The sequence below is a fragment of the Daktulosphaira vitifoliae genome, unplaced genomic scaffold, assembly GCF_025091365.1.
Source record: "Daktulosphaira vitifoliae isolate Bord-2020 unplaced genomic scaffold, ASM2509136v1 Scaffold_3, whole genome shotgun sequence".
Taxonomy (NCBI): domain Eukaryota; kingdom Metazoa; phylum Arthropoda; class Insecta; order Hemiptera; family Phylloxeridae; genus Daktulosphaira; species Daktulosphaira vitifoliae.
Window position 1 is genome coordinate 6,904,852 of NW_026099574.1, and position 16,146 is coordinate 6,920,997.

The window sequence follows — 16,146 nt, forward strand, 5'->3', positions numbered from 1 at the left end:
ATACCATTTATAGAATGTATGTCTCTATATCTCGTTGTATACATTATTGTTGTCGTTCCCTACGGATCGTGTAGTTTTTTACATGTACGTTGCTAAGCGTCAGGTGAGCACTTTTCTCTTTTACCTTACCGTTTGTACATATAAAACCTTCTATAACTTAGATGTAGCATTAAAAAAAAAACTTTTTTGAAATTTAATTGGTATTAGCCTACTGATCAAGTGAGTTCAAGTATAGCAGTTACTGCGCTTTTTGTTTCATTCCGTGGGCTTAGCCATTATCTCTTCAACATTTGGATAGCACATAGTGACATCATTGCAAATCCACCAGCAACTGTAACTTTTGCACGACTCATATATTTCTGTACATAATCCTATTTCTGGACGAGTCCCCGGAATTTGTACTAATTAATGTCCTTCTTCATTTACTTAAGTCGTAAGTGTTGCTGTACGACAAGTGTCATCATCCAAAACGCTTGTAGTCGACTTCGACTGCTGCCGTTAATGTCACGCGTATATCGGTCATTATTTTAATATTTTACAACGTGTCCTACAGCTAAAAGTTTTTACTAATATCATTACTATAATTAATATTATTATTTATATCATTATCGTTCTTACAATGACATAATTAACCTCATTATGAACTTATTTTCTTATGTTCTACTAATGTAAATGAATAAGCACTTAGCACAAATAAATTTTTTTAACGAATATTATTCATACATGTTTTTTTAATAAGATTTTATGTAAGCCAATAGTTGAGATTTTATTATTTTTTAGTGCATTAAAGTTACTAGTCTTAGTAAATTATCTTAGATAATAAATATTGAACTGCAAAATCAAACACTTTTTACTATGTAGTTTTGAACGAGTTCTAAATTTTGAAACAAATTGTCTCTTGTCTAAATAATAACGTAAAAGCTACATATTGCATTAAGTATGTATTTTTTAATTAAAATATGTAATATATAATATAATAAAAAAATTAAGCATAATAACACATGTGTTAAATACCCTTTGGCATCTTCGTTGAGTTTTTTTAAAAACATTGAAAACATTTTCTCACTTATAGTATCGAGAGAGTTAGTGTGCGTGTGTTAAAATGTATGTGTAGTATATTTCATAGTTTAGGCAAAAGTAATTTAAGCTATTTGTTTATTATTATAAGTTTTAAATTTACAACGCTAGTTAAAATATAAGAGATGTTCTATTATATAAGATATAATAACAATTTTGTTAATTGATCAAATATTTTAATCAATTTTATTACTTGTGACCCATGAATAAACTTCATAAATAATTCTATTCAATTAATAAAAAAAAAATTATTATTAATAGAAAAATTATTATTTTCAACAAAATAAACCATGCCACAAAAATCAAAACCGGGATATTTTCCTTGTATTACACAAAAGTATTTTTATGTAGTTCTTAAAACCAATGCTTATATTTTTACAAAAATTATTTTCTAGTGTATTTTTTTTGAACAATAACTTATTGGTTGAAATAAGAGTAAATGTAACCAGGTAAATACTGCTGCGATATAATAGAAATTCTTGAGTAGGAGTCAATACTTTGACAGTATTTGATTGTAGACGATAAATAGTACTATGACATTAACCTGATCGCTTGATCACCTCTGATGTATTATGATTGACGTCTGGATAATTAAACAAGTTTTCAGGTCAAAGAGCTCCATGATGCGTAATACCATCGATTACTGTTGGCCATTACCTACACTGTATAATCTATATACTTTTACAATGTAACTTGTCTTTTTATTTTTGGCAAGCCTTAGAAGTAACATGTAAAAGGGAAGATGCATCAGTTAACTGTTGCCGCCGTGAGAATGAGGAAACGCAACTAATAAATCAACAAAAGAGGTCGGCGCGGATTCTTCGTGTATTGTTGTTACCGTTGAGTTGATAATATATTGCTTACCGGTAGAACGTTAAACGAGATCTTTAGACCATATAAAGAATATACAGGGTGTTCAGTAAGTCAGGAAACAGGTTTCTATTGTTCTCATTGTTACAAACAATGAGAACAATAGAAACCCGTTTCCTGACTTACTGAACACCCTGTATAGATGGAAAAAGAAATTGACAATTTGGACATTGTTTTGAAAATAAAGAAAATGGAACAATAAACGTCTGAGAGTATCGGCACTTGTCCGCTAGTTGCAAAACAGCATATTAAATCATGTTTAGCTTTACTCATTTAAGAAAAGGATTAGGAGCATTACTTAAAATTTAAACTTTTGAATTTCCAAAACTCAAGTTAATGTTGTTAATATGCGGTAATCAAAATTCGATTAGCACAATGTTGTTAAATAACATAATAATAATATATGAAATCTGTGTGTGCTTGGTCAAAGTGCCTTTTTAGCAAAAAGTTTTAGTTAAAATACTCGTTGTATTACGCCTAGTAAGTTATTTTAACATTGACAATCACGTAACAGCTGCAAAAGTTTAAAAGGAATTACATTTATGAATGAATGAAAAAACACATTTTTAGAAGACTACATTTACAACAATTTAAAGAAAACTTGTAAAATCAATTGTAACATAACTTTATTTTAACTATCAAGAAAAATAAGTTACGGAAAAACGGGTAATAATACATTTTTTAATTTAAAATGTATAGGAATTTTTTTACGTGTGGTATAATCTGTAACAACACTGTTTCAGTTTATAGAATAACATTTTTGTGAACTTTGAATTTTTAAATATAGTGGAAAATTTTCCTGTAGGAGAGGAGGCACAAGAAACATTTAATTTTCAAAGTTCTCTATTTCAAACATTTTTCAAGATATCCAAGTTATTTTTTGTAACTGACTAAAAATTATATTAAAATTACAGCAAAATTGTTCCTAATTTCTTATTTAAAATTTTCATTAGGTTAATATTAAAAAAAGAAAATTTTTCATTGTAGTCGATTAATTATCCAAATAATACTAGTTGTTTGCAACAACTTGATTAATTTTGATTGAAATAAGAAACTTATACTATTCATTATTTTTCTAAAAAAAAAAGTTTAGTTCAAATTAATTTTTTCAATTTTTGTTTCAATTAAAAAAAAATTAATCTTTTAAAAATAAATAAAAAAATGTAATCGTTTTTAATAATAAAAAAAAAAGGTTGTCCGCCAATTTAAAATAAACCGATATTTTATTATAAATTGTTAGATATTTTTAATTTAGATAAACTTTTAATAAAAAATTAGTTAATATTTTTTGTAAAAGATGTCGTAAAGGTGTTTCATTTTTTAACTTATCATGAGTAATTTGTGTCTTAATGTACCTTATGGTGTTATTAAGTTTGAGAATTAAAAAAAGTATAAAAAATTGATTTAATAATAAAATAAAATAATCTATTCTAATACATGACTAACATTTGAATTGTTGAAAACAAAATAATTAATCTTTTGTCTAGTTTCTATTTATTTAAACAATAAAACTGTTAATATTGTTAGAAACTGCTAGCGTTATTAAATTTTCATTGGTTAAATATTTTAATACTCCTTAAAATTAGTTGAGACTCAACTTTCATTAGACAGAATCGTTAAAAACCGCTTTAATTTAGATGAAGGTTTTAAATTTTATTGGTCTTATTGTGGTCTGTGTCCAATTATGACCAGCTTTCTCCTACTCTCTTATAATGAACGAGTGTAAAGACTAGACAGACATTTGGTTGAGTTTTTTTTGGGGAGCTAGATTAATTCCTAACAAAGTGACCCGCAGGGGCTTCGTCCTTGTACCATTTATTAATCATACATCAATATTTTACTTATAATATAAATCAATATTATTGTGTAAAATACTTTTAATAATAATTTTTATATCCATGTCTATTTTATTTTTTATAGTATTTATTAAAAATACTTAAAAACTTCAAAAATAAAAATAATAAATCATAGACGAAGTATGCCAACTGTAGTACACTTGAACTGAATGTTTTAAACGAATAACAAAAATCAATCGATATATTTAATCGGTATTGTTTACTTAAGTAAACAATATTAAAATAAATGACGGTTAATATGACATTTGGATTAATGATTCATTTTTAGGGAGCTAAAAAAAATTGTAGTCTGATTACCTATGATGACGTTTGTATTTATTATCTAAATGGAGAAATAAGTTATAAATAAAATATTCTTAATTGTTTTTAATAAGATGTAAAATAAGTGAAATAAAAATGATATAATATAACTGTAAATTGCTATTCTGATCTTATGCTTTATAATATTTTGATAGACCTTAAAAGGAAATATAATGTGTACAATTGAAGCAAATTTGCTTCATGTTGAAATATGATTACATTAAACTGCAGTATAAAGTGGACTTTTTAAAGATATTATTTTATGTTCATGTAAGAACTATATAGTTTTCAACAAGAAAGATAAACAAACATACTTGTTCTATGCACACTATGAAGTTCAGATTGCGTTCACTCATTTTTCATTTAAATTGATAGCTATAAGTTTTATATTTACTGAACAAAAAAAATTAACATTCTTAAACAAAAAGTTTCTCGCCGTTTTAAAACTATACAGCCAATACGGCGAAATAATAAAAAACTTTAAAGAAGAGTCAAATATGAAAGGGAATTACATGGGCTGATTTTCCGAGAAGCGAGTAAAAATATATAAAAAAAAAAAAACTTTTTGGTTATTATACGAGCCGTTATTTTTCACTTCATTTGATATCTCTATACTTGGAATCGACCTCAAAAAGGGTTGTTGGTTTGTTGATAGAAAATCCGGCTTTTTATCTGGAAACGCTTGGACGTGCTACTAGATATTTAGTGCGGCGTTTATTTTGCAAACAGCGTTTTAACAATAACAAAAAGTGTACACATACTAAATGGAGTGTGTGTACAATGAAAATCAACTGAACACAATATTATATTTTGACGTTTGCTTTGTATGCATGACAAAATAAAGCGGAAACCCTAAAGAGACCAGACATCAACATCTGCTTGAAAGTGTATCACGTACGCGATGCAAAATTTGAAGAACTTGATGATGAATCATTATATTGGTGGAAAAAAATTATTGAGACGAATGAAAGTTTAAAACACATCAATCATTTGATGTATTCATAAATTACCAACTATCATATAATTAGTGTAATATTAATATAGAAAGTTTGCTTTTATGTTCTTTAAATATAACATTAATTAAAATAAAATTATTTACATCAACTCATATATTGTTTGAAAAACTAATTTTAAAGAATATGCTTAAACAAATTGAAACATTTTTTAAGCATGTCCTAAGTTTGTTATTAAAAATGTTATGTTCTTAAGAAGAAGACTGCTCGAACGCCATTAAATTTAATGATTACCTTATAAGTTTTTCTATCAATTTTAATATCTATGCTAGAAATATCATTCTTCATTTCAGAATAAATACTTGTTCTTAATATTTTTTTTTTAATAGCATTTTATTGCAAAAACTGGTTATTGATTACGGGTTTAAAGTTTTTATTGACCTAATGTTTATGTGTTTTTTATATTTTTATCAGGAAAACAACCGTTTGTTATTTAAATTGGAAGAACGAAATTATAGACAATTTTCTTTGTTTTACGATATTATTACGAAGTCTGATAAAAACACTAAAATATTTGATCGTAACAAAAACTATACTAAAATTCATTAACCAACTCATCAATTATTTTCGATCGATTCAAATGGAAACTGTTATAAAATAGGTACTGAAATAATCTATTAACATTAATTTTGATGTTTTATGAACTATCGAACGTGTATATTTGTGGTTTCATTTATATAAGTGCATAAAAATATGAAACGCATAAAAAAAGTATAATTTTTAACCTCTTTTCTTAAGAATTTCGTATAATAATTCTCAAATATGAAAAACGAACAGCTATAAAAGTAAGAAAGAAATAGAAAATCAAGTCTAGTTGAACAGTATTAACGTTCAGAGAATACTGTATTGTTTTGTCCCTTTTGACCCGTTTTTTTTACGACACATCTTACAGCAGTAATTTCTATTTTGGTTACACCTCGGTGGTCAATAATACACTTACCAGATTGAAATAAAAATTATGTATCCATTTAGCTTACGACCAAATACTAGGTGGAGGATACATCAGGTGAAATGAGGTTAATCTGGGAATGAAAATTAACTATTTAAGTGTCATTTTACAGTCATGCATTTATGAAATAATCCAAGTACTCTAATGTCAATTCTCTGTTGTGAGACGCTGAAAATAATTTTAAAGAAATTTCGATTTTAATTGAAATCGATATTTTAACATTGATTTCCCGACATTAAATTGAAATATTTTTCTTAAAATTTGTAATACAGTAAATATTGTATAATAACTTAAATATAGTAGTAGTCTTAAGCAGAGTTTGAATAAAAATCATTTATTTTATTTTTACGCTATAAAAATTTAATGTTAACAATGTTATTAATAATTAATAATAATCAATTATAAATAATTGAAACGTTATGCATTTATGTTTTCCATGATGTTAATTTAAAACAATAACAATTTTTATGTTTTTCGATAATTAAACGTTTTTTTTTACCTCATTGTTTCCATCGTAATTTTATGTTGAGATACACTGGGTAGCAGTTATTTTTTCTCCAAATCCATTGTACCTTATAAGTTTTTACTAATTATCAATATGTTTTCATTTTCTGTTTAGTTTTGTTCTTGTTTTATTTTGTTTGTAGTTATGTGTTGTATGTCGTTATCATACATTTTTCGTGAATAGTTATACGTTTTTTTACGTTTTACAATTCCAATTGTTGGTTATAACGTTATGAAAATAACTTCAACCCCTTATTTTGATTATACGTAATCATCCACGATAAATGTTAAGTTTCATTGATAAATTTTTATCGTTAATCAATGTGGTCAAGAAAATATATAAAAAAAGTTGAATTTGCTGTATTATAAAAATGATTTTTATAAATCATTTAACATTTTGTATAGAACTTAAATTAAAGTTCAATACTAGTTGGTGATTGTTATGTATTTATTTTTACATTAAAACTAAAGACGAAAAATTGGCTCCTGTCCCATTGTTTTTATACTTTGTTTGAGAATACAAACGTTTATTATACTTTTTTTGTCTGCAACGCTCTTATGATTTGCATTTATTACATAAGTAATTATTGAAGAATATACTGAACTGGAATTAACTTCAATTAGTTATTTTTTTTTTATAATAAATTCTTAATTTGACTAGAAAAAAAAATTGACCATTATTTATTTATCTAAAATTGTTTAACAGAACACATTGTTGGCCGTACATGGACTTCTCTGGCGGCACTCTGTTCCGATTTATAGCCAATGATAACGGTTATACGAGTATATATTATTATTTTTTTTATTTAATTCTACTTCTTCTCCTAGTCACGGTTGATAATAAAATAAACTTTGCAAAACATTAGACGGCCTATAGTGCCGATTTCAGATAACAATCTTCGGGTGTTCTTAGGAATACTGCCATACTTAGGGTTTTTAAGCGGTCAACAAGCGTGCGTTAGTATAATAACCTGTTTATGATAATGGTTTGTGCATTTTTTTTTCGAGCAAATTGTCGGTAAAAATAATACTTCAATATAACGATTCGTATTCTCCCGTGGCTCTTGAACATATCAATTTAGTATAATACGTCGGTATGTGATATAATGTTGAAATAATTTCAATTTAAAACACAACGGATAATAATTACAAATAATTAAAAAGGACTATTGAAAAAATAGTTTTCCAAAAAAACATAGTAAGGATATTCATATCTTTCAAAGGGTTTAATTGTTTATGGAGTTTAAATCGAAAAATATTTTTTAATTCTAAGCTCACTTTTAATATTATTACAAAAAAGGTTTTTATGTATTAAAACTTTGGTTTATTTTCGTGAAATAGATTCCCGGAGTTAAGTAATAAACACACAAGTGTATTTTTGATGAAATTAATTTTAAGTTTTTTGATATTTAAACAAATTTTATAAGGAATAATTTAAGAAAAAATTGAATTAAAACAATAAGTTAATTTCAGGTTTATATATTTTTTTTTTTGTTATAAATTAGAGGTTGTAATCTAAAGCATGAATAAGAATATGAAATCCCAGATTGAATTTAAAAAGAATGATCATGTATTAAGTAAAAATAAATGTATTTAAGGAACCTTAGAGTATCATATGAAAAGGTAGAGAAAAGTCGCAAATGTTCTACCACTTATATATTTGCACTATCTTTTTTGCTAATAAGATTTTTGATAGTGTTTCACCTTATCATTTTAACATTTTGTATATTTTCTAAAATGTTCCTTCTATAAGTTGTTATCATTTTACTGAAGTTTAAAATTTACAATATTCAGTAGGATTAAAAAAAACCTTTTTTTGTTATTTTAGGATATACACTGATTTGTGAGCTTATAGCTATCAATATAAGACACTGTAAGGTAATATACTAATCTTGCATCAATGATTATAATTATCAATATATTTTTTTTAACGCTTTATAAGCCTTTTAATGGCCGCAGCGGTTTCCCCCAATTGAGGAGGGTTTTAAACCATTAATACTCCGGGACGGGTGGTTGGTCCCTCACTGGAGATGGGAATGGCGACTCCAATTACCGAACTGTTCTCTTGTTCCATGACCGAGTTTCGTAGCCGAGGCAGTGCACGTCAAGCACTTTCAAGTTACCTACTCAGCCACACCACCCCTCAATATACCGTCTCTTAATATTATCAATATTATAGTAAATAAAAATTAAATAAAAAAATATATTCTTATCAATATTTGTCTAACATGAATTTTTGATAATAAGTACTAAAATTATCTTGAGAAAATATTCCTAAAAATATCGATATAAAAAAATTAAAAAGCTAAACAATGTTAAAAGGTTAGATGCACAATATTTTGCTAACATTTTGTATACGATTTTCTAGAAATATTTTGTTATCATTAATTTAAAAATATATTGTACTTTATATTCTCCTACTCTTGTTAAAACCTTGCTATAATCTCAATATTATTCGACCATTATAAAAACATAATAGTAATATTAGTTTTATAATATTCCAATGTAATTATATATTTATATTATGATAATATTAATATTTTAGAAATGTTATTTGGGTAGTAAGGTAAAAAAAAGACACGTACACAATTTAAAATATATTGACATTGTGCTTTGAAAATAATTCAGGGATTTATATATTAACAGTTTTTTTCTAGTATTTATTTTTAAAGAACTTCTTAATCAAATAATATTTTTTAACAAGAATAATATTTTATTTGATAAAAAAATATAGAATATTATTGAAAATTCTTGTGTAAGTAAACTAAAATTTAGTCTTCTATATTATTCTCAAATTTTCTTAATAGATTTGTACTTAGGATTGTCAATAATATGTCTGAAAAACAAATATCATATGTAAATGAAAAATTTTATATTTTTAAGAGAATAACACTTCTAACAACTATTTTTTGATTTCATATACTTTTTTAAAAATTCATTAATATAATTCATTGTTTTAAAAAAAAGTTATGACAGTTTAAAATAAAGAAATTTTTTTTTGAAAATGCCGTTTTATTCGGTAGCGTAATTTTGAGGTAGTCATCTAAATTAGTGGGGATTTTTTCTAATTTTTGGCATCTAATGGTACAATTTGATTTAAATCGAGTTCGTTTGACGTATTTATCATTAAAATTGGTGCAATAAGAGCTAAAAATTTTAATTGAGTCCTAAAAATAACGTACAATGTCGTAGTATTAAAATGTCGAAATAAAGGGACATACTTATAAATTACTTTATACTTTCCAAAAAGAATTGTATTAATCCATACAATTTTCGGAAAATTATAGCAATATAAAGTTGAAAATATAAAATATGAAATCAAATATTTTAATGCAAAAATAGTATGTTTTGATGACTGTGCCCGTTTTTTTCACTATGACAAATGTTTTTTTTTTTATAAAAGTATATTTTATACATTTTAATATAATATATATTTAAAGCTTGAAGTATTTCCGGAACATTTTCTAAAGTTAAGTTGAAGAGATTAATTTTTTAAGTAAAAGTAGCGATTTTGAATCCCTTTTATGGATTTAAATGGCCTTTTTAATGACAGAATAAGGGTCAGATTTTAAAATATATTTATAAATAAAAGGAATTACTTTAAGTGCTTATAAATTTTTTTTTGTTTTGATTCATTTAATTAAAAAAAGTTATGACAATTTTAATTAAAACAATTTTATAAATAGTATATTTTTTTGGAAATTTCTCCATTTACGAAGAAAAGGAAATTATGTTAAATTTTGAAGGTAATGTCTTCAACTAGATACGATTTGTGGTTTTTTGACGTATTGTTGAAAAAAATCGGCTCAGTGAGATCTGAGAAAATGTAGTGACAGATATAACAAAAAAATAAATAAATAAATGCATAATGATAAAATTAATGCCTTATCATTTTCACGAGGAATTAAAAAAAGTGATAAATAAATAAAAAGTTATAATCCATGTCAGTAGATGTAAAATACTCCTTATACTAATATACAATTATTTTGTTTAATATGATAAGAAAATTTTTTTACTATGAAATAATAACTCTGAAAAAAATATGATAGTTTCTGTTTATAAAATTTAATAGTTTTCATATTAATTAATAATTTAATAGATTACTTTCGTATATCAAGTTTCCTTGTAAACCTTTTGTTATAATATGTACATGACTTTCTGGGATACCAGCAGCTACTAAGCATAGATTTACGTTTTCTACACTAACTGTACCATCTTCATTTTTAAACTTTTCAAAACAAATTCTTGAACTAGTGTAAAAATTGGCCAATATTTCTCCAAATTGTTTTTTTAATTCTTCAAAATTATACAAAGTTGGATCTAAGAATACAAAGGAAAATATAATAAGTAGACGAAATAATTGAGATTAATTTAGTATTTTTATAAAAGCATAATTTTCAGTCTTATTGTCTAACACGAATATAATACATACTATACAGAGCGATTCTTTTAATGCTAGCCACTTAATTTTTCTTAAAATAATTTTTATGTTGTGTCTTACCGACTGTGTCACTTGTTGTTTTCAGGGTAATTAACTAACAAGTATTTAATACTGTAAGTGAAATAAATATCACGAGATGTGTTTATTATACTATAATATCATTGAACAATAATAATAACAAAGTATTTATATCAATATCACAATATCTTAGTAAATTTATATTTCGATATTTGTCTGAGAAAAAGATCAATGGTGACAGGTTAAAAAAGATAGTCGAGTCATCGTGACCGGTTCACTCTGCCAATCGACCACCTCGCATTGGATGATCGACCAGTCGGTCATAAAGAGGAAGCGCCACAATCGCCATCTAGCCGTGAAACCAGAAGTGGGATGCTGCAATAATTATGTTAAGAAAATTATTTTTGGTATTTAATAATGCCATGTATTTCTTAATTTCTTAATTATTAATTACTTTCTTAATTTATCCTTTATACATAATAACGACGTCAACTTCGTTTTAAATTCTATGAGAAGCTGAGAAAGTATACATTTTTCTATGATGTACTTATTTTTTTTTATGACTGTCAATAATTTTTTTCAGCTCACACTGGACCAATTTTAATGACTAATACGTCAAAGGAACCCGATTTAAATCTAGTTGATCTAATAGTCGCCAAAAATTGGAGAAAATTCCCTCTAGTTGAATATTTTAAAATTACGCTATCATAAAAAGCGACATTTTACAAAAAAAAAAAATTTTCTTCATTTTAAAACTGCTGTAACATTTTTTTAAAAACACTGATCCCATCGAAATTTCAATACAGTATATGAAATCAAAAAAATGTTGTCTCGATGATTGTTCTATTATAAGAATTTGGCCGTCAAAGTATTCACAATTTGTTTGATAAAAGTATTTTATTCTAAAGTGTTTTTTTTAAATTAAATTTCACCACAAGTGATAGGGGTAAAGAACCTATTTTTAGTATAAAAACGAATTCTATATAACTATTATTTGTGGAGATATTTAATTTAAAAATACATATTTTAAATTAAGGATGTTTATTAAAATTATTGTGAATTTACTTTATAAAGCTTTAATTTGATGAAAGTTTGAAGAACGCAGTCGTTCTAGTACAAATCTAGTACCGCAAGTGTGAAAGATTTAAGTATAATCGACGCGATGATCATACATTGTATTTTTTTGGTGGATAAAAAGGAAAATTTAAGTTCGTTTAATATTTCAAATTCGTTATTACGATTTAAAAGAAGCAAAATATTTAAAATATATTTAACTATATTTTCAATTAAAGTTAGATTCATACAATTTTTATGAAATTCGGTGGCTTAATTACTATGGCCACACTTTATAAGGTATTTTAAATAAAAATATCGCCTAAATGTACATTTTTTAAAAAGTAAGAACGTTGTAAAGTTAAAATGACACAAAAAAATTAGCATAAAAATAACTTTTTTGGGAAGGGTAGAGATGTGGACCCAATTTATTTTTCATAAATTTGGAAAACGTTTAAAATTAAAAAAAAATATATTGTTTGTTAAATAATTTTTAAAACTGTACACTATTTACTGTATATTTAAAGTAAAAATAAATATTTTTGAATAAAAATTAAGGGAGATTGGTTCCCTCCTAACCTTTCTTTCTTGATATGCCAAAGCAGTTAACACTAATTTCTTAAATTTCTTAAGTTTATATGTAACAACTTGTTACATTTTTTTTAATTTTAGACATAAAACGTATTTTTTTTCTATAACTTTGAAGTCTATTTTTACTACAAAGACAAGTACAGAGGTCAATGTTTTTTGAAAATAAAGTGTATTACATAGGGTTTAATTTAAAATATATAAAAAAGTGTCAGTATTGCCACAAAATGTTCAAAAGTTGTCATTTTAAATATTCCCCTGTGGGCAGGTAGTTAGATTTTCAAAAAAAAAAAAGGTAAATATTTAAGGTATTTATAAAAGATGTTTGTTTCGATACATTCGTTTTTTCAAAAACTTATATCAGTTTTAAGAAAAAAAACTAACGAAAATTATTGATTTTTAAATTTTTTATTTTTTGAGTGTAATTTCTTCGACTAGATATGATTTTTGATATTTTAGCGTATTGTTCATTAAAATCGATCCAGTGAAAGCTGAGAATATAAGCTTACAGACACAAAAAAACGTATCATACAAAAATTAATACCTTTTCAACTTTGCATCGAAGCTAAAAACAATTTAGAGAGTATTTAATAGTAAATATTTATTAGAGCAATAAATCAATTTAAATAATGTATTCAATTTTCTATAAAAAGCTATAGATAAAAAAAGGTATTGCGTATTAATATCGTAAGTAATATGTGATACTTTGATGTTGTAAACACAGCTTCACTTATTTTGTTTAAAATCAATTACGTCTATAGCTTATTTATACAAGTGTATTTTGAAAAGAAATGTACTTATTGTATACACTCGTTTATTATGTTACAGACTTTCTAAATTAATTGTTGAACGTAAATGACTTTTTTTATTGAGAATCAAAAAATGCTAAATACAATAGTGATGAATAAAAAGACATATTTAACTTTATAATGCTATAACTTATTAATGAGTGTATGGATCAATATAATTTTTTATGAGAAATAATATTTATATCTCTCTTTCATTCGACATAATTATTTTTTAAATAACACCATTTCCCTTTATATATTTTATTTTAATTTTGTATTTTAACAATTTTATTTAAGAATTATTAACAATTTATAGTAGTGGTTGGAGTTGATACGAATGTTTTTGTTGTAGTCACTAGAAATTTTTGGCCATACTTCTTCTGCCTGGGTATAAAAATTTTTACAACTTTTGAAGTAATGGTCCAAAAATTGTCATTGTCCTAATATATGTATATTGTCATTTGAAAAAATAAAGTTGATACTCTTGTATGTTATAAGATGTGATGCAAAAAATAACAAATTAATAATGAGCTAAGAAGTATATATAACTGAAATAATCCAAAACATTTTTTTTAAACATTGTATTTATTTTACGGGTAATTGTTTAGTTAAATTTAGTGTTTAGGATAAATTTTACTTCAATATTAATTAAATTACATAATTCAATCAATTTCATGAAAAAAGTACTTAACTCTTCTGTGCGCCAAGTTATCAATATAATTCGAGTGAATACAATAAAGTAGTATTTATATTTATGTCAAAAAACTAATTTAACTGTCCCGTATTATAAAATAAAATGTAAACATTTGTAACATTATAAACATATTATTTTTCGATAATACCGCTTCTGCACGTCGACCAAAATTTGATGGACAATTAATACATGTAATGTGACATGCACTTTTAAATTGATAAAAATCAAGTTATATACTATGTAAATTACCATTGTAATCTTCCAGTTTAGTTGGATCTGTTTTAGATATTTTACAAAATGAACTCAAGACTTGCCTCGAATTTACCTCCTTTCTACTTCCATTGCCGAATGCATAACTAAAACAGCCTAATAAACTAAATAGAATTACATAAAAGTTCATTTTAAGTTTTTGTTATAAAAATAAGTTCTTATTTTATTCTTAAAGTTAAAATCACTTTAATATGTTTAATTAAAAAAAAATTGGTTATACCTTTGTACAATAATCGAATACATTCAGAAAATTATCTTTCTTTATAAGCCATTCGTAGATTGAACCATTTCTTTTTTTAGATTTGTAAAACATATTACAGAAATATTTTAAAATATTATGACGTGCGAGTACAACTTGATCACATATGTTTTAATAAAATCACCTCGTATTATAACAGATTTTTTTTTAATAAATGATATAAGCCGATATATTGATAAAAAATAAATTGAGTCACATAATTTTATAATATTTTAATACACCTATTTAATTTGAAAAAGTAATTGTTCAACCATCAAATTTTTGTCGAATAATTTATTAATTATAGTTATTATAGTCTTGATTAAATATGTATGTATTTATATATATATATATATATTGGCTATTATTGAAATTTTATTAAAAAAAGTTTACACTTATTTTTGTGTAGTGTAAAAATTAAAAAATTAAAAAAATTACATTTTTGAATGTTCAAAAATATTTTTTTTTCCGTCTAAAAATTACAATCTGTTTATTATAAAAGTTTAAACTATAATAACGCAGAACTAAAAAAAAAAAAATCTATGGTTTACATTATTTAGGTAAATTCTAAAAGACAATACACTATTAATTCTGGTTTAAGATTTGTTCCATCACATATAGTTTCTGATATAATTGCTAATTATTAATTGAGTGATAAATGGACACTTAAAATTTATAAAATATAAAAATATAATTTTTTTTAGCTTTTAAAATTTGTTTTAATCATGTTATAAAAGAGTTATGCATAATTTGAGACTACTGCGATAAGTTTAAATTATTTTTTTTAGACTTTATAAGTAAAATTCCTTTAGAATACATTTAAATATCATAAACTGCAGACATTTTTTTTGTCCTGTGCAATCGTTTATATCATTACATCTTCTGCAATATTATTTCAAAGAAAAATATGAAATTATAAATCGTTCAAGTGCCAGTTATCCCAACGATTATTAGTTAACTTATCTTTTATGTTTAGGATTTACTTATCGTTTTATTTTTTCAGATAATAATAATTAAAACAAATGCAGAGAGGTTTGATAGCATTTTGTCCACATATCCGCCATTGTTCACTTGACATATCGTTACCATAAGTTTGTTCGATAAATCAAAAATTAAACATGTTAAATGATTTTTAAACATTTATCATCTAAATGACACTTTTTACACTTAGAAAAAAGACCTTTTTTTAATTAATGGTATGACCTATTTTATTGTATTTTATAGTATTGAAACTACGACGAATTTCATTATTTCAATATTTTTCCCAAGATTAGTTATATCTTTATTTTAAAGCTATCATATTTAAATCGAAGATTAAAATATTTTTAAATTGTTAGAATATTATATTCAATCGTGTATCAATCAGACATTTCTCTTGATTTTAGTGCTAGCTTTTATTATTTCAATGCAATTTTTTTTGTTAAAATAATAACAAATCGTTATTAATTCATGTACTAATTTTATTCAGAAATCGTATTTATGAAAAC

At 24.7% G+C, this 16,146-nt stretch overlaps 2 protein-coding genes across 4 annotated transcripts in view; one reads left to right on the plus strand and one right to left on the minus strand.

The window, feature by feature from the left end:
- The window catches only part of LOC126903050 (monocarboxylate transporter 10-like), a 174,636-nt gene that overhangs the window by 51,687 nt on the left and 106,803 nt on the right, over positions 1-16,146 (plus strand). The window lies entirely within an intron of this gene.
- LOC126903073 (uncharacterized) lies at positions 9,175-14,665 on the minus strand. The gene is made up of 3 exons (XM_050681042.1): positions 14,401-14,665; positions 10,674-10,889; positions 9,175-9,405 (listed from the first exon to the last, which is right to left on the minus strand). Exons 1-3 carry the CDS (start codon positions 14,549-14,551, stop codon positions 9,341-9,343), a joined length of 432 nt encoding a protein of 143 aa, XP_050536999.1. The 5' UTR covers positions 14,552-14,665; the 3' UTR covers positions 9,175-9,340.